At 43.9% G+C, this 25852-nt stretch overlaps 2 protein-coding genes across 3 annotated transcripts; one reads left to right on the top strand and one right to left on the bottom strand.

Moving 5' to 3' along the window:
• Window positions 1–417: 417 nt before the first annotated feature.
• Window positions 418–15197, bottom strand: miga2 (mitoguardin 2). Its single transcript, XM_031577681.1, has 16 exons — window positions 15050–15197; window positions 12006–12281; window positions 11493–11697; window positions 10546–10661; window positions 8803–8926; window positions 8497–8639; window positions 7838–7955; window positions 7546–7652; window positions 7178–7287; window positions 6978–7050; window positions 6795–6881; window positions 6193–6291; window positions 5497–5631; window positions 5294–5347; window positions 3489–3605; window positions 418–3038 (listed from the first exon to the last, which is right to left on the bottom strand). The coding sequence occupies exons 2-16, from the start codon at window positions 12099–12101 to the stop codon at window positions 2793–2795; spliced, it is 1830 nt and encodes a 609-aa protein (XP_031433541.1). The 5' UTR covers window positions 12102–12281; window positions 15050–15197; the 3' UTR covers window positions 418–2792.
• Window positions 15198–19802: 4605 nt separating this feature from the next.
• LOC105911082 (alpha-N-acetylgalactosaminide alpha-2,6-sialyltransferase 6) lies at window positions 19803–25462 on the top strand. 2 transcript variants are annotated; one of them, XM_031577412.2, is made up of 7 exons: window positions 19803–20284; window positions 20611–20731; window positions 20854–20924; window positions 21414–21611; window positions 22036–22445; window positions 22535–22642; window positions 23349–25462. In XM_031577412.2, the coding sequence occupies exons 3-7, from the start codon at window positions 20901–20903 to the stop codon at window positions 23530–23532; spliced, it is 924 nt and encodes a 307-aa protein (XP_031433272.1). In that variant the 5' UTR covers window positions 19803–20284; window positions 20611–20731; window positions 20854–20900; the 3' UTR covers window positions 23533–25462. The 2 variants fall into 2 exon arrangements, with proteins under 2 accessions (XP_031433272.1, XP_012695313.1); XM_012839859.3 differs by lacking the exon at window positions 20611–20731 and having other exon boundaries at window positions 19804–20284.
• Window positions 25463–25852: the final 390 nt, after the last annotated feature.

Genomic DNA, 25852 nt, shown 5'->3' with positions numbered 1-25852 from the left:
TGGATAACTTGTTTTGAACTAATTTAGGTACCAACCCAAGATTCACAAATAGGTGGTGTCAGAGGTAATGATCATGTGGGCAAACTTTCCATCAGTATGTTAAAAACATTCTGCAGTTCACGACTCTGCAAGGCATTGTTTAACCAGTTTCCTCCAGGTGTGATCTAGACAGATTAGGATTGCACAAGTACTTCGATCTGACCCAAAGTCAACTTTGAACCCATGTTACATTTTTTTTTTTTGTTATCTTATTCAAACAAGCTATTTTACTTACGTAAATACTGTAAATTCGCAGTGATTTTTTCTCTCTGAAACTGTGACAGGACTACGTATTATTGCAAGTGAAGTATCTGTTGTTTCCCCTTGAAATCCCTCAAGATTAGAGAATAATCCAAAAAAGTTAGCAGGACCCATGGGTAGCTTGGGAGAAGGCAGGAGTATATATATATATATTTCATTATGAAAACAACAAAATATCATTTCATGAAAATAACAATGTCAACATTTTGTCCTGGCATTGTTGAAGAAAAAAGGAATACAACAAAGGCATTTGCATGATCCTTGCATACATACACATATCCGGGAGGAAACACTGCAGATCTTTTCTTCATCTCATCAACTGCAACCTATGCGTATCCATGCATTTTCAAATGTAACATTCGGGCAACCTCTAAAAAAAAGCCTTCCAAATGATGTGCCAGTAAGGGAAAAGGTACATAGGCTTAATTTGGCGTCGCTGACAACAAGATCACAAGAACCGATGGAGGGAGGAACCCTACCAGGCTAACCTGTGGAGTCATGCTGGCCTCTATTTGGATTCCCAGCTGCGGTTACACCAGTGCTGGGCAATCTCTGGAGCAATTATGCAAAACTCCAGAAAGAGGTCAATTTACAGTAAGGTCAAGTTTAAATTGTCTTAAGGGTTAGGGGAGTTCTAGTTTTAGACACAGACTTTATGATCAGAGCATAGCCTATTGCGCATTCAACTTAACTGATGCAATTCTCTGGTAACTCCCAAGCTCTCTCTCCTCACCTGATAAACTCGTGGAATTACTTTATATACAGTATATACTCTGAGTGCAATCATCAACTTGCTAAAACTGCAAATTTTAACTTAGCCTTTAAGATTTCAGACACATTACAGGCTTACCTATGCCAATAAAGATTCAACACAAAATAAAAAAGTAAAATCACATAAAATCACACTGTGTGTGGTGTTCCTACTTCATAAAGTGCAAAAAGGAGCAGAGGCCAACCCAGTGGATGTCAGCAAGAAACACAATACAGATCAAAAGGCATTTTGGGGGGGGGGGGTCAAATTAAGACATCCTGTCAGAAAAGATGTTTTGTATTTACAGCTAAGCTGACCAAGTCTACGATGACAGCAGCTATTTTCAGAGGCAGAGTGAAATGCTCAATACCAGGCCTCATGGTCTTACTCCCCTGTCCCTTAAAGTAGACCAAAGCTGTGTGTGTGTGTGTGTGTGTGTGTGCTAGCTATAGGACACCATGTATGCAGCGCCCCCACACAGTTGCTTCAACCACAATGTTCAAGTGTGACCGCCTAGTGAGGGGGTGTAGGAGGAAGTCACAAAGGGTGCCTGTGAGGGTATGTATGTGTGAAAGTGGGGGTGTAAAAGAGAAACGAGTGGTGACTGGTTTGACTATGTGCGTGTGTTAGCAGGTGAGTGAGATAAAGAAAGAGAGAAAGACAAACGTGAAGGCAAACACAAACTAGAAAGAAAGAAAAAAACAGAAAAGACATAAGTTGTGAGTGGGTGAGGAAAAGATGTATAGGAAGAATAGGTCAGACCAACTTTAAAACCTCGACCTTGAGTTGTCACAGCGATGTGATTGCCTTAGTGAGCTGATTTAGATTCAGAAGAGGGACACACACACACACACACACACACACACCGCATTGGTGAGAGCAGATAATATAAGAACTCATCACTTCTCACACACACCACAGCTACTCCCCAGGGACCTCAATTTATTCTGGGGGATAAACGTCCCTTTCGAGAAAAAAAATAAAAAATAAAAAAAAAACACCCTCATGGGATGGATAAATAACCAAAACTCATTCATTAGTAATCCATACCTTTCACACCGTTACTTTTCAATCTGGCCAAAACTCAGGATGCGGTACCCAACCACCCTACACCCATCCATCTTACACCATCATACTACTGCATTCAGTGATGTTCTATGCAATAACACAAACAAATATACATTTACACACACATAAATACACGACTGATAATATTAAAACCGATATTCAAGACACACATTTTGACATTTCAAAACTTACAGATGAACACACACTATTTTGTTCACACCCTCAAGTCTATGAGTGTGACTCGTTTGTTTGTGTGTGTAGGCAAGGGAGCAGGATCAGATGTCAGTCTATCAGTTAGGCATAGTTCTCAGGTACTTCATCTACTTCAAGAACAAGGGATGACTCCGTTTTTTAGGGTAGGGTCTATCATAACTGTGCAGATCTGGACAGGTTGTCCAGTTTGTAGGGCTGGTTTAACAGGTCCGGTTTGCTAGGGTTGGTTTAAGGTAAAGAGTCCAGAGCTGGTTAAGAAGGTTTTCAGAACTGTTTTCTTTGAGGGCTGGGGTGGTCCTGGCTGCAGAGGTCGACCTGAAGCCCAATTCAGTAGGTCTACAACACAGATCCAGTTAGCAGAGCTGGTTCTGGGGGGTCCAGTATGCTGTGCTGGTTTAGAGTTATTGTTTGCACAACCAGTCTGGAGGAGCTGCAGTAGGCCAGGACCTCAGTCCTGCCCTCATTCATGTGTGGGGTCAGAGTTCACCTGTTCAGTGTCTGTGTCTTGCTCCAACGTTGAGCTATGTGTACTGTTGCTCGGTAATGCACCGTTGGATGCAATCAGGCTATTGATACCCAGGTAGCCAAGCAGGATGTCACTACGGCGATGCGAGAGCCTGAGGAGGTCTTCGGCCAAAGAGGGACAGGAACTGAACCGCACTTTGTCATGATCGAACATGTCTTTGAGGTACTGCTGAACTTGTTGCTGTGGACGTACACAAACATAGGAGACTATTGGATTGTGATCATGATTAGAGAACAGAAAATTCATCTGCATGCTTTGCATTTCCTTAAGGTCATTCATTCACCCACCTTTTATAAATGAGAATGTTAATGATAATTGTGGCTTAACATAACAAGCACACATTTATCTATGAGTGTGTCCTATAAAAACCTCGTAGTGGATAGGAAAAATTATTTTTAAGCCATAATACATTTTTGTAGTAATTGCGGTGTGACTGAAGTAAAGCACAAAGCACATTTAAGTTGCTGTGTACAGATTTTCTATGAGTGTGCCCACAGGGAATTGGAACCCATATAATCCCATTTTCAGAAGAAGAAAAATCACAGTGTCCCATAAACCCACACTAATGCGCGTGCGCGCGCACACACACACACGAGTGCAGCTGCATGAAAGTCGGGATGAGGGGCCCACCTTGAAGATGATGCACACCTCACTCAGGTGCTGCCTGGGCCCCAGAAACCCAAAAGCAAGAACTGGACTGACGTGTTCCGAGATACAGTAGAAGTGAGAGATAAACCCATCGGGGACCTTGACGAACACAGACACATACAAAGGAAATGTAAATGTCACACTGATACTGAAAGGTCAACTAGGGTCATACCCACGTTGATTTTAAGTATGAAAGGGATAACCCGCGTTGTTTGAGGGTTGATTTTGGTATAAACAAGCACAATCCAGGATGCTAACAAAAAGGGCGGTTGAATCTCATTAGTTCACTTAACTTGCTTAACCAGCTTGATTGTTCTCTCCTTTGTACATCGCTTTGGATAAAAGTGTTTGCTAAATGACTAAATGTAAATGTAACTTCATTAGACCGTCTTAAGTAGCCTCGCTCCTTTTTCGTAGGCTACAGAATGTTGTAGACTAGTATAAATTGGTAATCGTTTCACCATATTTCACCTAAAGAGAATTATATCTTACAGATTACCAACAGGTTGCTAATGTTAGTCAGATATGCTTGCTAGAAGAATAATCTAGAGGTAACGTTAGAGCGACGTTAATTTATAGAGAAAGCGATCTTCAGTTCAAAAATAATAATAATAACAACAACAACAATAAACCAAGACCAGCCTTTGCTGTAGTTGTACACAATTTAGTATACTTTTATTTGACGTCTAACACTGCTAGTCATTATCTGAGGTTAGCTTCATATCAGAGAGTGTATTTAAAGTGTAAGTTCACCCTCAGCTCTAAACCTAACTCCACCCACTGCATCATTTTGACAAAAGATGAGAAGCGGGCAAAACGTAGAGAGGTCACAAGCAGTTCACCATGTCAGCATCAGCCTTGCAAGGTTCAGGATTATTTTAAACAGTAGTGTAAGATAAATTCAGTTCAGTACGAATTTATTAACAACTTATTCATTTTAACAATGTATAGGCCTATTTACCAGTACACAAGTATGCATTAGGACACAGTGTGCAGAACAGAGCCTGAGAAAACAGGGAGTCATCTGCTTCAGTTTAGCTGGCCGGGAACAAGGTCAAGTCAGTGGCCTCTTAGGTCTTTTCACCTCCCTTTGGTGCAGGACAGATAAACTGACCATCTGCAGAAGGGAGTTTATAAATTATTATAAATTTGTACTGAACTGAGCGTGTTGAGTCATTTTCAACCCATAAAAATGCAGATTTTTTTTTAAATTGCAATTTTGTTAATACCCTGATAGCAAAAGGCCAGTGGACAGAAGTTGGTAGTCCGCTGGCTATTTGCTCATTGGTTTTCGGGGGGTGCGCTGGTGAGTTACAGACAAAACAGCCCACTGTTAGCCACTGTTAAAATCGTGATGCACACCGTTACAACTGCTTGTATCTGGGTCACGGTCACAGTTAACACAGTTGGCCTTCATTTCATAATTAAATTCTAAAAAAAAACACAAGTGATTGTGTAGCCTCTCCCCTATTGTCTTCATCATCTGTTAAAGTGCATTGGGCTGGACATTTAAATCCCCTCCCATCCGTCAGTTAGTTAATACATAATGCATCAATCCTGGGTTGTGATCCAGTTCCTATGTGAATTGCCATGACCTGGGGATGTTGAGGTAGATTACCTACTGCCTTGGCCTGAATTTTTCAAACGTGAGGTCTAAAAACCCTGGTCTGACCCTGGTCGTTCGTTTGAAAGGAGTATGACACTGTATAGAGAAGGTGTGTGTGTGTGTGTGTGTGTGTGTGTGTGTATGAATGCCTTGGTTGTGGTTTCCAACCTCACATACTCACCATCAGTAAACGCCTCTTAGCCTTCAGCACGGACCAACAAGCAGTGGACAGCGCCTGCAACAGGGAAACACACACATGCTTCATTACCCATCCCATCACTTTAATACTACACCAATAATCTATCAAATAACATACTCACATGATTCATTACCCATCCCATCACTTTAATACTACACCAATAATCTATCAAATAACATACTCACAGTCTCTTTAAAGCTATCCGAGAGCCAACGGTTCCTCAGGACAGCGACAACAGATGAAGGGGGGCTCTCAAGGTCCTCAAAGGCATCCATCAAAATGAAGTCCAAAACAATGTCAAAGAAGTTCATACACACCACCTGCACACAGAGGTAAGCAGATAAATCAAGCAAGATAAGGAAAGCATTGTTACGACATCCAATACACCAGCTCTATCCCTATCTGTCACAGGACAAACACAACATGTTAGCATATGACACATATAGCACTTGTAGGGCAGTGTATGGAATCTGTCATATATTAGAAAGGCATCCTGGACAGAAGGAGTGCACTTAGAAGCTACACCGAAATGAAGATGGGGACATGCCTCATTAAGACCTGATGGACAGCTGAACTACAAGACAGTGAAGTGAAAAGAACGAGACGGCACTCCATAAATCCTGTTCAACTCCATCTCCCCACGGTCTTTTCAAGGCACCACGTGTTATAATAATAAGAATAAAAATGCTACGTCACATTTATATAGCGCTTTTCACAGTTCTCAAAGACGCTTAACAAAAAGACATAGAAGAAAGGTAATAAAACACGAGAAAATTATTAAAAAACATGGGGGTGTGTCTCTGCATGAGACGTAATGCAGTGAGGCCGTAAAAATGAAACAAACATGAGAGCAAAAAGTAGAAAAAAAAACAAGCACTGACCCCTCGCCCCTCCAACTCCATCTTGGTAGTGGGCCAGGTCTCCTCCCTCTGGGTGTACAGCAGCATCTCCTCATAGTTTTCCAGGAAGGCCTTTGGACTCTGTAGACATGGAAGTGGAAAGAGGGGGTAAGGAATACCATCACGCTCAGTGGTGGGACCCTTGCTTTTCCGGTTGTACAAATTCCTTTTTATAACATAATGATTTTATAATGTTTATTACATGAAACCTCTTTTGACCGTCTGTTGAAGTGAGTGACATTGTAATTTATCTCAAACATATGGAAGAAATGACCTGAAGATTACAAGCTCTGAAATACAGGAGAAGTGTGACAACAATTGTGTTCTGTCGTAGCACAACTCACAAATACCTAATCAAATACCTACCTACCTTATTTGATTATATACATATTATTTATATATACACTATCATTTTAGTGATCCACTTACATGCTGATGTCACTGACTGCATAGACGTGTGTGCATTGTATAGAGAGGCAGAGGAATAAAGACAACGGTAGAGAGAGAGCGAGAGAGAGAGAGAAAGAAAGAAAATAAATAATGGTAGACAGAGAGAGAAGGACCAAGTGAGTCCAATAGGTCACCTTGTTGGCTTTGGCCATGAGTCCAGAGATCATCTGTTTCCCCGTCTCGATGAAGAACGTGCGATGAGTCTCATCAACAAGGAGAACCTACACACAAACCCGGTGCCAGATGGTTTTATACCGTACATTTGCATACAGATATAGATATACTAACACAAACAAAGAGAAATCTAGTCTGCTAACCTCAAACGCCTGTCTGATGCAGTGCAGTTTGGCCAGAAAGTCATGGTCACTGTAGCACTCCAACAATTCAGTCCTAGGAAATAAAACAGACGCTGTGTGATGCTTTCATTCTGAATACCTAGTGTCGACATATTTAGGGTCTACATTTCTGGGGAGCCATTGACATGGCTGAGGGTCTCTACGTGTGGACGGGGTCTCACCTAAGGGACCTGCAGACCACCTGGTCCTCACGCACTAGTGCCAAAGCCTCCTCATACAGAGCAGCTGGTCGCAGGGGCTGATACACACATTCCTGTAGAGAATCGAACCACTACACACACACACACACACACACACACACACACACACACACACACACACACACACACACACACACACACACACACACACACACACACACACACACACACACACACACACACACACACACACACACACACACACACACACACACACGGTTAACTACCGAACACATGCATGTCACTAAACATAACAAATCGGTATAAATAACCTAAGAAGGAAAATAATGGGGGAGGGAGCGATAGATGGAGAATGTTTAAGAGCAAACCTCTGCAGCAGAGAAGAAGGATTCATCTGATGCTATTGTTGTGGCGTCGTCATCATGTAATCGACTCGTGTTCTCAAAGTTTGGCAAAATCAGTGTTCCTTCACTCTCTGCAGACCGCACAGAAGTCGGCACCCACAACACACACACACACACACACACACACACACACAATACCACAAACCAAATCAGTATTGTAAAACAAAAGTCTGTGATATGCTTACTTTGCCTGTGTGTGTGTGTGTGTGTGTGTGTGTGTGTGTGTGTGTGTGTGTGTGTGAGTGTGTCCACATACCCAGATCAGCAAGCAGACTTTCAGGAGGGATGGTGGAGCCAAAATCCTCCTGCAGGTTGTAGGCTCTGTGCAGCAGAGTTTCGAGCTTCTGGGCAAACTGCGTGTTCCGCATATCAGCCTGGCATAGACCAATTAAAGACACACACCCAAAGCTAAGCACCAGTCAGCATATACACATAACAGACAGGATCTATAACACAAGAATACTAGCCATACATTAAATACATATACCTTCACTGCACTATAGAGTCCTTCTACAACAAAAAGCACTGATTAATTACAGCTGAATATGTTTTATGATTTCCATATCATTATGCGACTATACTCTATACTATTGACACTTTCAATCTTGCATCTTTAGCTGGTGTAAGCATGCAGCCAGATGATATCGCTGGTTATAGAATCATATAGAAGTATATGGCTGTAAGTTATGGAGTGTGTTTGTGGGTGTACTACATGCACGAGAGAGTATATGGTTTCTGCGTGCGTTTGTGTGTGCGTGTGTGTGTGTGTGTGTACGCACGCAGTATGTTTCCTTCAGGGTACTTCTCAAAATTACAGCAGGAGAAGCCAGATTTGCATATTTGTGCTACTGTGAAGGAGCAGGGTGAGTGTGAAGGTTTTCTGTGGGGAAAAAAAGTGTTATTTTGTGTCATTACTGTTGGTGGAGATGGAAGTGCCTTTGCTGCCCCCTGCATGGCCAGGCTGCTACTGCTAGATGAGTCATTCCGTGAGCGAGATCGATGCCGGATGTTCAAGGCCAACTCCCATTTCTGCAGAGCCTCCTCAAACAACTCCATACCTGGAGAGAAAGAAAGACAGTTCATGTCTTAAAGACAGTTCATGTCTTAAAGTTTTTACTTAAACGCTGTGCGAAAGACAGTTCATGTAGTTTCACAGTTGTTGTCAGTGTAACATCTCGACTTAAAGTTTTTAATTAAACGCTGTGTCTCTGCCATACATACCAATGAGGTAAAGGTTCTCTGCATTGACATCCTCTATATTGACTCCTGGCTCTTCTGCTAGAGCTGCCACCTCCAAAGGCATTGACTGACTGGGCGAAAGGTTGGGAGAAGTTGGCACCCGCATCTAACAGACAAATGAACTGTGTTACGGAGTGAGTTTGTACATGTTGTAACGCAGTAATATAACGCTGGCCCACAAATTCTACCACATTTGACAAGCTAAAGCATGCGTGTGTGGATGTCAGTGGCTAATGCTACCACATTTGACAAGCTAAAGCATGTGTGTGTGTGTGGATGTCAGTGGCTAATGTTACCACATTTGACAAGCTAAAGCATGTGTGTGTGGATATCAGTGGCTAATGTTACCACATTTGACAAGCTAAAGCATGTGTGTGTGGATGTCAGTGGCTAATGCTACCACATTTGACAAGCTAAAGCATGTGTGTGTGGATGTCAGTGGCTAATGCTACCACATTTGACAAGCTAAAGCATGTGTGTGGATGTCAATGGCTAATGCTACCACATTTGACAAGCTAAAGCATGTGTGTGTGTGTGGATGTCAGTGGCTAATGTTACCACATTTGACAAGCTAAAGCATGTGTGTGGATGTCAGTGGCTATGTGACCTACAGAGGTACTGTGCTACTGACTCAGGGGGAAGTGTGTGTGACCTGCAGTAGAGATACGGTGGCATTCAGTGAGTGTGATGGTGTGTGAGGAAGTGTGTGAAAGAGAGAGAGAGAGATTGAGTGTGTGTGTGTGTGTGTGTGTGGATGTCAGTGGCTAATGTTACCACATTTGACAAGCTAAAGCATGTGTGTGTGGATGTCAGTGGCTAATGCTACCACATTTGACAAGCTAAAGCATGTGTGTGTGTGTGTGTGGATGTCAGTGGCTAATGTTACCACATTTGACAAGCTAAAGCATGTGTGTGTGGATGTCAGTGGCTAATGCTACCACATTTGACAAGCTAAAGCATGTGTGTGGATGTCAATGGCTAATGCTACCACATTTGACAAGCTAAAGCATGTGTGTGGATGTCAGTGGCTATGTGACCTACAGAGGTACTGTGCTACTGACTGAGGGGGAAGTGTGTGTGACCTGCAGTAGAGATACGGTGGCATTCAGTGAGTGTGATAGTGTGTGAGGAAGTGTGAGAGGAAGTGTGTGAAAGAGAGAGAGAGAGAGTGTGTGTGTGTGTGTGTGTGGATTTCAGTGGCTAATGCTACCACATTTGACAAGCTAAAGCATGTGTGTGTGTGTGTGGATGTCAGTGGCTAATGTTACCACATTTGACAAGCTAAAGCATGTGTGTGTGGATGTCAGTGGCTAATGCTACCACATTTGACAAGCTAAAGCATGTGTGTGGATGTCAATGGCTAATGCTACCACATTTGAAAAGCTAAAGCATGTGTGTGGATGTCAATGGCTAATGCTACCACATTTGACAAGGTAAAGCATGTGTGTGTGGATGTCAGTGGCTAATGCTACCACATTTGACAAGCTAAAGCATGTGTGTGGATGTCAATGGCTAATGCTACCACATTTGACAAGCTAAAGCATGTGTGTGGATGTCAGTGGCTATGTGACCTACAGAGGTACTGTGCTACTGACTGAGGGGGAAGTGTGTGTGACCTGCAGTAGAGATACGGTGGCATTCAGTGAGTGTGATAGTGTGTGAGGAAGTGCGAGAGGAAGTGTGAGAGAGAGAGAGATTGAGTGTGTGTGTGTGTGTGTGACCTACTGAAGCAATGCTGTGTGAGGAACTGGAATGCTTGCTTGGTGCCAGAGAGGAGATGCTGCTCACGGCGTCCTGGCTGCGTGTGCTGGGGCTCATAATCTGTCGCCCGGGCAACGGCCCTACACAAGCACACAAAATATGATTATTATTATATTACTATAATAATAATAAATCAGCTCTCAACCACACCCTACCATCATAAAACACAATAGGCAAGAGAAAGTGGTGTGCTCTTAATAACAATAATAATACAAGCCAGTAAAGCAAGTCTATATATTGGAAGGCTCTTCCAAACAATGAAAACAGTACTGCAGTCCAGGTTGCTTTCTTTATAATTAAATGACAACCTAAACCAGAAAACTATCAGGAACATACGCTTGGTATAGTAAGGAGAACCAAGTGGAAAAAACAATGGAGAACAAAGTGTTTATCAGCACAAGTCATAACATCTCAAACAAATCACCTCCAGGAAAATAACAATGCATTGTATAAAACATAATGTTAGGAGGCTCTTGGTTATGGCAAATCTCAACTAGTTGAACGAGAAATGGTGCTCGTCTTGAAAAATCATTTTGACTAAACCACCACTAGCTATGCTGACCAGGATGTCCGATTCTCACACGCTCTGAACTTTCTTGCGTTCCAGTGCTGTTAACGCCACTCAGATCTCAGCAGTACTGTAATTATGTTAAACACTCCAAAATGATTCAATGAACCAAGGCCCTTTTTGTTATGCCCAACACGCTGAAATCAATTCGGCCAAATCACATTCACACTTCAGTCACAAGTAACAGTAGAAGATTTTATCGGCAAGTGACTGTCAGTGGGTTGCAGTGCTCCATCATCAGAACGGATGCCTTGAGATCTCAGCATCATAACTTTGGTAATTCCATGGTCTACTAGTTGAGCTGAAGGATGCTAAACAATTTAAAAAAAGCGAGTCGACTGACCTCTCTTCAGGGAGGTGGGTCGCCCCGAGCGCAGCAGATCCGGGATCGCTACCGTCTTTTGGGCGTCTTTGGATCCCAGCTGTTTCCTCTTCCTGCCACGGCGCTTCATGTGGTGGGCCGTCAGCGCCAAGGCAACGCTGCCCAGCGCCGTGGCGAACAGAACCTTCTTCAGACTTGGAGAGAGCCGCAGCTGAGAGAAGATGGACTGAAAGAGGGGACGATGGGGCGGAAGGAGAGAGTCGAGTGGCGTGGCCATGAAAGGGAAACCGGGGGAGCCGGGGAATAGAGGAGATTACAGCAAGGTTAGAAAGCGCTGAGGTGAGAACGGGAGAGTGTGAAAGAGAGAAATTACATGGATGACTATGATGATTCATTAACACAACGGTAGCTACTTCGCACATCAAGGATGTGTGTACCAGACACATGGCCAATAAAAAACAAAGTCCATATTTGTGTGGCTGTCTGAAAAAGGCATTTTTGTGTGTGCGTGTGTGTGTGTGTGCGTGTGCTCACCTGGCCAAAGGTTGAGTAGAGGAACACAGGAATCTCTGCCACAGTCATGGCCAGAGCCTGCATGATAGAGATGCCCTCAGCTCGTCTTAGAGACATCTCAGCTCACGCCTACCCTTCACTCCTTCAGGCCTGATCCCTGATCAGTTGGGATTCAGCTAGGTTGTCACAACACTGCCTGTGGCTGTGGCTGTGGCTGTGGGTGGCCACTTCTCCCTTCCCGATCAGGACGTTGCTCCTCACTGGGCCCTTGCCTTCATTTTACCACTACTGTTGTTCCTAAAGAGCAAAGAGACAGCTGTAACTATGTGTGAAACAACAAAGAAGAAAAACTCAAGATGAGTTTGTACGAGAGACATATAGATGGACCGTATACTGAGGTGAGGGACCAGACAGGCTATGCAAGTAAGTCTGTATGTGTATGTGTATGTGTGTGTGTGTGTGTGTGTGTGTGTGTGTGTGTGTGTGTGTGTGTGTGTGTGTGTGTGTGTGTGTGTGTGTGTGTGTGTGTGTGTGTGTTTTAGTGAGATCATCAAGGCCTGTTTATCAAACTGTCAACATCAGTAGAATAGAAAGAAAATTAAACTGAATAAAGGAATATAGTTGCTTTTGCTAATTGTGGACTGAAACTTGCTGCTTTGCTCTGACAACAATTTACTTGTTGAGCTTTTGTCTACACTTGTGCAGATGAGGAATGGGATATGGTGCTTTCATAGTGAATGTAGAAACTTTAGGGAAACACAACTTCTTTTCACCACTGTCATCTGATGCGCAGTGGCCATTGCCTGTGTGTCAGCAGTTTGAATCTGATATTGAATTCTGTCTGTTGGTTAGCAGTGTATGTACTGGGGCATGAATGATATGACAGCTCTGAGTACTCGCACAACCCAACGAAGTAGGCCTGACCTATCTCCTATCTCTCTCTGAAAGGATCCTATGGCTAACACTCAAGAGTGTTAAGCGCTAAGTACTTGCCGGTGTAGATTTGACCAGCGTGTATTTTGCCTAAGTTCAGGCTCCAGAGTGTCGCACGAATCTAAACGCAGTGCTCTTGGCAATCTGAAACAGCTCAGCAGCCATTCATTCGTCTCAGCAAACAGTACTGTGCACGAGCTCTAAAAACCTGTTCTGTGCATAAGCCCTGGATGGCTAAAGCATCTTAGGGCAGTATGTAAGGCATTTTGGATCGCAAACTGAACACTTGCAATATCATTCAAGGGTTTTTACAGTCTTAATTGGGATCAATGGACCAATATTATTTAATAATCTAATGATTACAATTACTCTAATACATATAATAATCTAAATTGTATTATATGATAGAATGCGTTTGTTTATGTTCCCCAAATTTAAAATTTATGTTTACTTGCATTCGAGAAACAATTTGTGGACTGTGAAAACTAGATGTTTTATTCTTATCTTGGTAATAGTGCTCTCAATTTTCTCTTACCTGAGAAGAGCAAAAATAAGAGCCTTACTGAATCCCAATGGGATCAATCAATGGGTACTAAAAAAATTAAATAAAATCGTGGCTAAAAACACAAATAAGAGGAATTTGTTTGTATCGCTTCCTGCATGAGGCCCACTGTCCCCTTTCCATCGCCCACTATGTAAACAGTTAGTTACTTTGATGTGCAATAAGCATTCCAATGTATTGCTTGCCTGTGAGTTCCATGGATAAGTGACAAACTTCAACAGCTGGAGGTGACAAAGGGACGCTACAGCACTAGAAAATATGATGGGGGCAATGGGATGATCTCAGGTGGCTCAAAGGTTGACAAGGTGTTCTTCCTAAACTCATCTTCACTACCTTTTCATCTTCATGTCTATTTGATATTTTCCACTACAGATATGTGCGTATTGGGCTGTAAAATATCCTAAACATGAGACCACAACTCTTCCACAAGCCATCCGTAGTAACTTTACCACAGGATTGGTCTGACAAAAAAGAAAACAGTCACACGTTCTGCACACAGGACTCAAGATTAAGAATGTATTTTGCCCTGCCCATTTGCCAATGTTATCTAATGAGCGTTGTGCACATATATTTCACCTAAGTGGAGTGTTTATTTCCTTGTAATGACCTTTAAATGAGACATTACAGTGGCCTCTTCCACCCATCTGACCTCGCTTTGGAGGTGTCTGAAGCAACAATGTCAAATGTCTGGCCATAACTAAATGTAACTTAATGATAATGGAAGAGTTTACAACTCTTTCAAGGAGACTAGATCATCTTTCCCTACGTATCTGAGAACATTCTCCTTCTGATATCGTATTGGTCCAATGCAGCATGTGTAAGCTTTTCTTCTGTCGACGCATACTGCTCCTTTAAAAAAAAAAAAAATCTACACTAAGACTAAATAACCCATTCCAGTTATGTCATTGCGCTTAATGTTATAATGCTGTGTAAACGGAACGATCACAGGGCATCTGCACCTAGTAAGGTGCTCGCAACAGCAAAGATCAACGCAATGACATTGGCACACCAGCTAGATAAAGTTGGCTAGTAGCTAACGTTAGCTGTTTAAAGCACAGACAAGCGATTAGTACATGTCTGACCCCTTTTGATGTTGTGTAAAAAACACTAAGGGGAACAATCCAGGTATGACCGAACCTCTGTGGGCATTAACTATCAAAGTTAGCGTGCCATCTAACCTAGCTAGCCACTAACCTAACGTGGGTTTCTAGTCGTCAGTTGGACCAAAGTCCTCTCTGGTTGGACATCTAGCTTAGCTTGCAAGCTAGAGGTAGATAATCGACACTAAACCATCATGCCAGTCGTTATTCATCGGCCACCCATTTCGGTATTCACAATGTTACACATACAAATGCTACATATTAAACTATAAATGCTCAGTTTTTAATGGGGGACTTGTCTTGCTATGCTAGTTAGCTAACTGAGCTAGCTAAGTTTTCTACTAGCCACATCACGTTGCCTCGCTAATATAACTAATGATGCTATGCTCTCTGCCCGTCCAAGAACACTATGCTACGCTACGTCTGTTTGCCTTCAACATAACACAAATTACTAAATACAGATTACTCACTTCGCTGTCCTGTTCATCTAATACAGTAGAAGGGCATCATCCTTCCCAGGGCTTGTCGCACAACCTGTGATTCCAGCTAAAGAGGTGAATCCAAGCCATACAGTCTACTCGTTGACAGATTCCAGTGTCTACCAATGACTGTTCGGTGTTGCAAGCATAATGAAGAAAAAAATCTACTGAATGACCAATAGAATGCAAGATGGATAGCTTTTGCTTTTCCCTCTTTGAATGAGCTGTGCAACAGCGAAACGCTTGGCAATGCATCAATTGACTTCTCTGACCTAGTGTATCTATAATTACATACGTACATAATGAACACACATATTCGCCTTTTATGAATGCTGCATTTAGTTATGTGACTTTTTTGCAAGTTAACTGACAGGTAAATAAACTCAAACAGAAACTGAAAGTAACTGAACAAAAGTACGAAATACATGAAATATGAAATAAATACACAAACAAACGTGGTCAAAGTTAATTGGATTCAGTGACACCATTTGAAACCATTTTCAAAAAGCATGCGGCCAGTTTTCAGATAAGATGATACTGTAGTTATTGTTGGACCGCAGTGTATTATGGGAGAACTACACTGCGACTGTTAGCCTAAATTCTAGGAATATGTGTGTTATATTCACCTGTAATGTGTGTGGTTTATGTGCAAGCCTTCATGTTATGATGTTAATGTGGTCGATACATATGACTTGAAGTGCCAACCGTGTTCGTGTTATACAGATGCCGTGGTTATAATGGCTGGTCGAGCGATGAGAACGGTGTGCAAATAGCACCAGAAGACAATCAACATTCGAGAAAGCGGAACAAGAGGAGTTCACACTGCAAGCATTTGATGCGAGTCCTGCGCCCAGAATGGGTCAGAGAACACATCCGCCTGAATGCGGAACAAGAGGAGTTCACACTGCAAGCATTTGATGCGAGTCCTGCGTCCAGAATGGGTCAGAGAACACATCCGCCTGAATGCGGAACAAGAGGAGTTCACACTGCAGGCGTTTGATGCAAGTCCTGCACTCAGAACGGGTCAGAGAACACATCCGCCTGAAATCTCCCCGCTCACTTGCTTACATTGCTTGATGAAGCAGAGCATGTGGAATATGTTCTGTGAGCCACCAGACATCAGGTACGGCAGGCGTACGCCACCGTGGAGACCTGCGAAGACAAAGTGGTGGGGACACGACAAGCGGAGGTAACCGACAAACGGTGATACCCCAGGCGAAGCCCTGGACAACAGAGGAGGCGAGACAACGGCTGCTACTGGTGCGGGGAGCCTGGTCATGTGGCCTGCCAATGCTTGGTGCCCGGACCTGGTCATGTGGCCTGCCAATGCTTGGTGGCCGGACCACAGATCGCACCTCAGCAGCTGGCGTTAAACCAGTAGAGGGTGGCCCAATGGGAGGATCATCCCATAATACACTGCGGTCCAACAATAACACAAGTCCGCGTAGCGGAGTCCGAGCTACGCCACATAGCCCCCTCCAGGCGGGTTACATGTCCTCATAAACCCCATCCTGCATTACAAAGTCCCAAAGATGAGCAGGAGGCCTGCGAGTACGCCCTAAGTGGTTCGATGGCATCCTCGTTGCAGGCAGAGATGTTACAGTCCCAGTGGACGATTCCCCCACAGTCTCTATTTCCCCACTGAGGGCGAGCTAAAGGCCGGTAGGGTGCTAGGCGGTCACGGTGGAGGACTACAGTTCTTTTACGCCCTGTTAGCTGCACACGGTACACAACATCTGACAGTTTAGCTAAAACAACATATGGCATCAAGGCAGCGGGTGTGCATCCGTTGCTCTCCTGAACTGCGCTCTTGTACGCCCACAGGACCATTAGAATGTGGAGGTCCCAATCTGCCTGCCGATTGCCGGTGATGGTCAACTGCTCCGCCAGCGTTTTGTTAAAGCGTTCCACCAATCCATCGCTCTGGGGGTGTGGTGGAGTAGTTTGCATCTTCTTTACTCCCAGCAACCGAAAGACCTCTTGGAACACCTCTGCCTCGAAGTTCCTCACCTCATTCACCAAGAATTTTGCTGTTGTTGCGGCACTCTGGTCGGAAGTGGCGTACGCCTCGGGCCACTTGGTGAAGTAGTCCATTGCCACCAGAATGTAGCGGTTATTCCGCTCGGTGACGGGAAATGGTCCGAGGAAGTCCACGTCGACTCGTTCCATGGGTGCCCAGACCTGTTACCGTTGGAGCGGGGCATGGGAACGCCGCCCGGGTCCTTTTCTGGCTGTGTCACAGCAATGTACGTATTGCTCGGTGTCGAGGCGGCAACCAGGCCAGTAGAACCGTGACCAGAGCAGGTGTAATGTCTTTGAGATGCCGAAGTGGCCTGTCCTCACAGCGCCGTGGTTCATCCGCAGCACCTGGCCACGTACACAGGGAGGCACCAGCAGTTGCAGTGTCTCGCGCTGTCCAGATGGTGTCTGCCAGCGGCAATACAGCAGCCCTTCTCGGAGGGTAAAGTTGGGCCACTGCGAGTACAGCGTTTTGGTCTCTGGATCCAGAGCGGAAACAGCAGACCACTGTGGACGCTGCCCCTTCCCACTCGAGAACGGAGCCTGGCGAGGACAGGGTCTTGTTCTTGCATCCGCTGCAGCTGTTGTCTGTCGAAGACCTCCCACTCCTTCAGCGGTGACTCTTCCATCCCGTAGACTGGTATGCAGGTTGCAGGTTCGATGAGAGTTCCAGGCTCTTCGTCAAGGGCTTCGCCGATTTAGCCAGCCCGGTACATCGACTGACGCAGAAAACACAGCCCTTCGACTGGAGCGAGGACTGCACGAATGCATTCGACAGGCTGCGGGCAGCGCTGGTGGAGGCACCGGTGTTAGCATTCCTCGACCCCACTCGCTTCTTCCAGCGACGTGGGTGTTGGGGCAGTGCTCTCACAGAAAGGAAAGCAAGGAGAGCAGGTAATCGGCTACTTCAGTGAAGCCCTCGACAATCAGGTCACGTTGACCGTGTGTTGCGACGGAATGGCGCCAGTCTGAGCGTCATGAGAGGAAGAGCACGCCGACAGCTGAGACAACGCACGACCAGCATCCGAGAGAGGCAAATGTCCGCACAGCCAACACCGCGGACACAGCGCCGGCCACAGACAACGAGTGGGAGGTCTTGACAGACAACAGCTGCAGCGGATGCAAGAACAAGACCCTGTCCTCACCAGACTCCGTTCTTGGGTGGGAAAGGGGCAGCGTCCACAGTGTTCTGCTGTTTCCCTTCTGGATCCAGAGACCAAAACGCTGTACTCGCAGTGGCCCAACTTTACCCTCCGAGAAGGGCTGCTGTATTGCCGCTGGCAGACACCATCTGGACAGCGCGAGACACTGCAGCTGCTGGTGCCTCCCTGTGTACGTGGCCAGGTGCTGCGGATGAACCACGGCGCAGTTGACCATCACCGGCAATCGGCAGGCAGATTGGGACCTCCACATTCCAATGGTCCTGTGGGCGTACAAGAGCGCAGTTCAGGAGAGCAACGGATGCACACCCGCTGCCTTGATGCCATATGTTGTTTTAGCTAAACTGTCAGATGTTGTGTACCGTGTGCAGCTAACAGGGCGTAAAAGAACTGTAGTCCTCCACCGTGACCGCCTAGCACCCTACCGGCCTTTAGCTCGCCCTCAGTGGGGAAATAGAGACTGTGGGGGAATCGTCCACTGGGACTGTAACATCTCTGCCTGCAACGAGGATGCCATCGAACCACTCAGGGCGTACCCGCAGGCCTCCTGCTCATCTTTGGGACTTTGTAATGCAGGATGGGGTTTATGAGGACATGTAACCCGCCTGGAGGGGGCTATGTGGCGTAGCTCGGACTCCGCTACGCGGACTTGTGTTATTGTTGGACTGCAGTGTATTATGGGATGATCCTCCCATTGGGCCACCCTCTACTGGTTTAACGCCAGCTGCTAAGGGTGCGATCCGTGGTCCGGCCACCAAGCATTGGCAGGCCACATGACCAGGCTCCCCGCACCGGTAGCAGCCGTTGACTACACTGCGACTGTTAGCCTAAGTTCTAGGAATATGTGTGTTATATTCACCTGTAATGTGTGTGGTTTATGTGCAAGCATTCCTGTTATGATGTTAATGTCGTCGATACATATGACTTGAAGTGCCTACCGTGTTCATGTTATACAGATGCCGTGGTTATAACCAACTGTACTTACTGTAAGTGTGGTGTATGTGTATTGATTGATGATTTGATAGCAGTAAAGTGTTGAGAGCCAATCAACGACTCGACCTGATTCTTGCCTTCGTCACAATACTCTTCAGCATTATTAGGCCTATAGCTAGATCTAAATGTATAGTCTAGCTACATTGTGGAAATTCATTTGTGAAGTGAGTTATAAAAATATGTTTTTAACAAAACTGCTAAAGAGTTGGAAGATATTTGGTCTGCAATCTAACCAGGACAATTTTGCCGTTTTAATGTTCTAGTGCTGTTGCATTTCATTCAGCTTTCAAAAACAGCCTGGTTATTGAAATACCTTGTTTATTGAAAACCTTGTTAATGATATAACAATCATTAATTGTCTAAATCAGACTTTTGGTCATATGTGGTCTATTTTTATGCAGACCCTTCAATTCATGGGTCATGGGTCATGGGTCATGAAATGGTGATGATGGATAAAAAAGAGGTAGTGGTCAGAAGATAGAACTGCCGATCAAAAAATATCTTTAATTTGTTTGTTTGCTGAGTAGAATATTCTGTAATTTAAATCCTAATTTAGATAGGCTGTAATACTTGAATCCTATCAAGGCTATAGATTATCTGTAAATCTGCTTGTATTATCCTTTCAACGAAGTATTTGAGCGTACATATGCCCCAATAAAACTCCGATTTATTGAGATAAGTAAACCCACATCTTGCGAGACGGTGCAATCCAAATCGGAGTATAAATTTAACTGGTTGGAGGCAGAGGAATAGTGCACAAGGAAACGAGACTGAACAGGTCTTGTCTCCACCCCAAGTCTACCGATCCCAAAAATGAGGAAGAGGCACTACTGCACTTCCACAGTAGTTTTACCGTCTTGCTGTTCATGTTAGGCTGGCGTGCTATGTTTCAGATTCACCAATGTTTTTTCCCTGCATTTAAATACACCGCAGTGTGGCTTCATCACCATGACGCAGGACCGCTCCAGTCCCCCAGTACGCAGATGCGGAGAGACGTGAAGCAGGCAGGCTCCCTGATGTGGCCAACAACAGAGGGATTTATCGTTATGTCGGGGTAAGTCTGAAAAAATTATTAACGTAATCGGATAAACTCCATTATCCGATATCTTAGTACCCTTGATCTCGACGTTGATTTGAGATGTGGCGGCCATGTCTAGACAAGCTGCTCGCGAAATGATAGCCCAGGCACTATAGGAACTGCCTTCCATCCTCTCACGCTCAATACTGAATGTTTTGTCTACCATTTTGCATTCAAACTGCTTATTGCTTTACAGGTGATGAACAACGATTTAATTTCTACAACTCTTTTTTAAAAACGAAGAGATGCCCTTCAATTTCTAAATAAGTTCTCATAAATGACAGTATGCATTCGGTCTGCAGTTGTCTCGTAGCCTTCATGTTAGGCCGGTCATCGTGTGGATTCTAAAGCACGGTCTTTCAGTGTCCTAATGATCATCATGCCGAACTGAGGAAAATGCCATCATCACATGAGCAGCATGAGGTGCATGTTTTGAAGCTGACTGATCCGATCTCTAAACGTTCTCTGTATTCAGCATTTCTTGTTCTTTTCCTCCGATAACTACGGGCTAATGTTCTCGTCTCGTCTCTCTCTCCTTGACATAGGGAAGAAGATATGAAAATGTGATTGTAATTTTTTCTCCAATGGAACTATGGGATTTATTTTGGTTGACAAGGTGAGGAATGTAAAGCTTTTGTTTGCTAATGTATGTATCTATGTGTATTTATTTAGCCATTAAATTATTTATTTAGTGGCTAAAGTCTTTGACTCAACGCTGTCGCATTTTGGCTCCTCTTGATCTTCAAAACATGAACATATGGAAAGGTCTAAAATGAAGTCTTGTTTGCAGATATTTTAGAAATTGTTTTGGTTAGTAGCCTACCATCAAAGCTGAAACAACTAAATCAATATCACATATGCCAATCTTCAAATAACTAAAACAAAGTAGTTAAAGACGAGACATTACAGAAAGATAGTGTAGTAAGCAACATCACTATATTATTTGAACATTATGTCGCTCACAGAAGTGCTAAATGTTGTTGTATAGAGACAGCAATATTTGTCAACCCACGTTTTTCTTGCGATGGCTTGCAACACAACACAGCCCTAGGGTAACGCACCACTGAACATCCCTGTGCTTGTTTGATTGTTTCCATGGTAACAGCAGGGGCATCAGAGTCAGCGGATGGTTGTCTTCGGTGCCATCTTCCTCCTCACAACACTGCTCATCCTCTACAGCTCCAACAGCGGTAACCAGCTGTACGGTGCTGTAGGGGTAGGGAACTATCACTATGTGTCCAAAAACACAGACCTAAGAAGATGGGCCACAAGAGATGCATACGTCCCAGTCTATGGAAACAAGGTGAGTTTCAGGCCTACATGGAGTGAGGGATATCAGAGAGGCAGGAAGTGATACTCAAAATGAAATATAATAATAATATTAAATATTATTACTAAAATGAAATATGTATTGGAGAAACATCTTGCATCTGAAATGATGGACATGAATGAATGAATACACGTACAGCGCTTTCTAGGTAGGTCTATGTCTGTATATAACCGCCTTCACATATGCTTTTGAAATATTAATTACTAGGTTACTATAGCAAAATGCAAACCGGACATATAATCTTTACCAGGCCAAGAATGTTATGTTTTTCGGTGCAGTTTGTTTTTGTTTTTGTCAATTTGTCTGTCTGTGTGCAGGATAACACAAAACCTACCAGTCCGATTTCCATGACACTTGGAGGAAAGGTGTAACATGGGCTGTTTGTGTGTATTTGCAGACACTCTTGCTGCGCTGTAGCCAGTGTGCCCTGGTGACCAGTTCCAGTCACATGCTAGGCAGCGGAGTGGGTCCTGAGATCGACCGTTCAGAGTGTGTGATTCGTATGAATGACGCCCCCATCTCTGGCTTCGAGAAAGATGTGGGGAACCGCACCACCCTGCGTGTGGTGGCACATTCCAGCGTGTTCCGTGTGGTACGCAGACCCACCGAGTTCCTCAACTTGTCCACTGACATGTCCGTCATCTTCTGGGGCCCACCGACCAAGATCGGGCGCGAGGCGAAGGGCACTTTGTTTAGGCTCATCCAGAGGGTTAGTGCCACCTACAGGAATGTCTCATTCTACACCATCACCCCCAGCAAGATGAAGAAGTTTGACTCGCTGTTCCAGAGAGAAACTGGCCGAGACAGGTAGTTTTCATTTTCAAGTCAGTGATTTACATTATTTATTTTTAAAAATTTCATGTGCTTTTTTTAACTGACTGTCTGCGCTGTTGCAGAGAGAAGTCTCGCTCCTGGCTCAGCACCGGCTGGTTCACCATGGTGATCGCCATCGAGCTGTGTGACAATATCAAAGTCTACGGGATGGTGCCACCCAATTACTGCGGGTGAGGAGACACATCTAAAGCCTGAACTCTGTGCTATTCAGTTCTGTTGGAATACAAACATTACATAGCGACCATCTGAGGGCCATCTTGAAGATTGTGTGTGTTTCAACATTAGGCAGTGATCTCTCCTGTGTGAGGCAGCACTGACAAGTGTCAACAACAGACCATATCATCGGTTTGTTGTCTCTGGCCTTGTAATTCCTGAAAGCACCACTCAATTACAATGTAATTACTAACTGGTGGGTCAGGATGCCTGAAAGGAGACCAGGCTTCCCTGAAGTGACATTGATGAGCATTGCTCATCTGCCAAAAGTTGATCCAATTTCATCTTGAACCAGTGCCACCTCTCTTGCTCTACGCATGCAATGTCACTCACTCTGCTGTTGAATCATGCCAAGAGAATCTTCCTTTTCTATATCCACCACCACTTGCTCGTGGGATTCCCATTTTACTGAGAAGTTATGCAGCAGTGTGTGTGTGTGTGTGTGTGTGTGTGTGTGTGTGTGTGTGTGAGAGAGAAAACAGAATTGGCATGTGGTGACGAGTGTGGGAAAGGAAAGCAGTTCATGTGTGTGTTTGTTGTTAAGTGAAAGGCTCCAAATCAAGGAAGAGTTTGAGGTTGATGCTGATTGTGCGGAACAGACAAGATCTGCCATAGTTATTTTGAATTGACTGCAACATTTCTCTGTATATATCTGCATTTCAGACGGAGGCAATCCAAGCGCATGCCGTACCACTACTACAAGCCTCGCGGACCGGACGAGTGTGCCATGTACATGCAGAACGAGAAGGGTCGTCGTGGAAACCACCACCGCTTCATCACCGAGAAACAGGTGTTTTCACGCTGGGCAAAGCTCTTCAACATCACCTTCTCCATCCCCACCTGGTAAAAAATTAAATACGGAACCAGCGGGATGGCAGGATTTTTTTTGGAACACAATCTTAATGAATGTCTCTGAGGGGAGAGTTACTCAAAAGAGAAAGGTACTACCAAACAGAGATTTCACTGCAGGAGCAGGCCTTCCTCCTGCGAGTAGAGGGGTATGGGGTGCTTTCAAATTCTCTGAGAAACGGTCTTCATGGTAACCATCTTTGCAAGGGGGCTTTGGGGGGATCTGTGGCGGCTCCTAGAAATGTTTTCTATAAATCTGACACTTTTAAGGTGGGTGAGCTTGACAAATCCACAATTCCTTTTCAAATCCACTTTGAATGTTCATTAATCCATCTGAGCAACAAAACACTAAAGAAAAACATCAAAGTTGCTGTCACTCAGTTTTATAGATGGAAAATAGGTATGTGAAAGAATGTGCTAAACCTCTCCACAAAGCACAACTGTAAACGTGTTTTGTAAATATGTGAAATGCTAATTGAATGATTTAAATATGTATTTTTACATGTTTGTAATATTTCTCTTCTCTTTGCCAAAAGAAACCATGACTACTGTAGAAGCAAAAATGAAAACATTGACCATTATGTCGCTGTGAATTTCCTGACCCTTGTAAGATCTGTGTTTTTGGTCTAAATAGACGCTGGGTTTGTATGCATCAGTGTTACCATGGCGATACTTTCCTGGAATGTTGCTGCAGCACTGGGCTCTCCTTGGCTTTCCTGACTGATGTAACCTTAGAGTAAGGCACCTCTGTGATTCAGTATTAAGGTCAATTTGTTGGTTCTCCTCATGTTTCTACTGTGTGTGTTTGTTCCTTGATATGAGAAGAGACTTTGGGGATTTCTCCGGCATTCGTGTATATGAATGACCTACATCAACTATTTCGTTAAGAACAATGGACCTCATTCTCGAATGCAGTTAAGAAAAAGATAAGAAGAAATTTCGCCTTCATGAACCCCACGGGGATCTTTCTTAAGATCTGTCTTACGAAGTTCGTAAGAAGACATTTAAGAAGACACTTAAGAAAATGTTTCGAGAATGAGGTCCAATGATGGTGGCACAGTTCATGGTTGGGTAACTATTGTGGGACCTGTTAAGAGTGAGGAGAGATAAGGGTGGCAAAAGATTGCATGTTTGGACAGAATACCTTGAAATGAACAGTGCAGTAAGAATATGTTGCACATATGTTAAATAATTTGGCTATAGGCTGGGATGTATTGCTTAGTAGTATTAGTAGTATGTCTATACACCAATTTCTTTTTTTGCACACCAAATGATGTCACATCCTTAAAATATATTCCAACTGCCTCCTACGCTGGACTACAACCGAGATTCACTGCCGCCAAAAACTGAAATAATGGATGATGATGAAAACTGGCTAAAGTCAGAGAGCTTTAGGATTAGATTAGCTGGCAAATCTTGTTTGGAACCTCTGCCACGCTGTCTTGGAAGAAGACATTATAGCATTATGTTTTCATCACCGCATTAAACTTAAATTTTGCTGAATGCTAGCGGGATGCATCCCCTCAGTCTCTCCATCGGGTATCAAGAAACAAACAACACAAGCCAGACAACCAAAAAGAGATAAAAAAGATGTCAGTGTTATGTCATTTTATCCGTTTCTGAGAAGTCATTGGTTACTTATTATTTCATGCTACAGGTCTGCAGATTATTTTTCCAACCAGAAAAATAGGAATACACTATGATTATACAGATGCTCTGGAGGGCCGACACTGGCAGAACTGCCCTTGAATAAATATTATGGGAGCTTGGCTTGGTGAAATGGGCCGGGGCCTTTGTGCTGCCTACTTAAGTCTGCCAAGAGGAATGTAAACTTGGTTCACTGACCTTTGCTGTATTGCTTGCACATAGATCAAGCTCGGAATGTTCTGTGGTACATCTGATGAAATAACACTTGTTTCAAAATCAAACCTCTTGTTCGTGTATTTTTTTTTTGCTTTGTGGTTGTGAAACTACATCACCAAGGGACACATGGTAGTTGATAGATTTTGTCACATATACAGAAAGAAGAATTTCTGGAAAGAACACATTAAGAACTCTAATGTATGACATGAAACACACTTGACCAACACAAACATTTCATATAATTTCCAATTACATCAATTAAAAAACCAAGGGGTTGAAAAATATGTGTTTTTCTAGTAAACCCTAACCAAACAGTAAAAGGCTGGTCCAACAGGGATGATTGCCGGCTTAAAGCAACTGTGTAAGGCAAACCGTGGATATCAGTAAGAGGTTATTATAAGCACTTTCTTTCCTCTAAAAGAGGAATAAAGGAATTAGATTATTCTTCTCTTGCA

The sequence above is a fragment of the Clupea harengus genome, chromosome 12, assembly GCF_900700415.2.
Source record: "Clupea harengus chromosome 12, Ch_v2.0.2, whole genome shotgun sequence".
Taxonomy (NCBI): domain Eukaryota; kingdom Metazoa; phylum Chordata; class Actinopteri; order Clupeiformes; family Clupeidae; genus Clupea; species Clupea harengus.
This window is presented reverse-complemented; position numbering and strand designations above follow the sequence as displayed.

What these genes read in the sequence shown, in the direction of transcription:
- miga2 (XM_031577681.1), bottom strand. Translation starts at nt 12,101, where the DNA reads ATGTCTCTAAGACGAGCTGAGGGCATCTCTATCATGCAGGCTCTGGCC. An exon ending in CCTCACACAGCATTGCTTCA is followed by an intron (nt 8,927 to 10,545) that starts GTAGGTCACACA and finishes TTTGTCTGTTAG; the next exon opens with ATGCGGGTGCCAACTTCTCC. An exon ending in AGAGAACCTTTACCTCATTG is followed by an intron (nt 8,640 to 8,802) that starts GTATGTATGGCA and finishes CTTTCTCTCCAG; the next exon opens with GTATGGAGTTGTTTGAGGAG.
- LOC105911082 (XM_031577412.2), top strand. Translation starts at nt 20,901, where the DNA reads ATGGGATTTATTTTGGTTGACAAG. An exon ending in GATTTATTTTGGTTGACAAG is followed by an intron (nt 20,925 to 21,413) that starts GTGAGGAATGTA and finishes CCATGGTAACAG; the next exon opens with CAGGGGCATCAGAGTCAGCG. An exon ending in TCCCAGTCTATGGAAACAAG is followed by an intron (nt 21,612 to 22,035) that starts GTGAGTTTCAGG and finishes GTGTATTTGCAG; the next exon opens with ACACTCTTGCTGCGCTGTAG.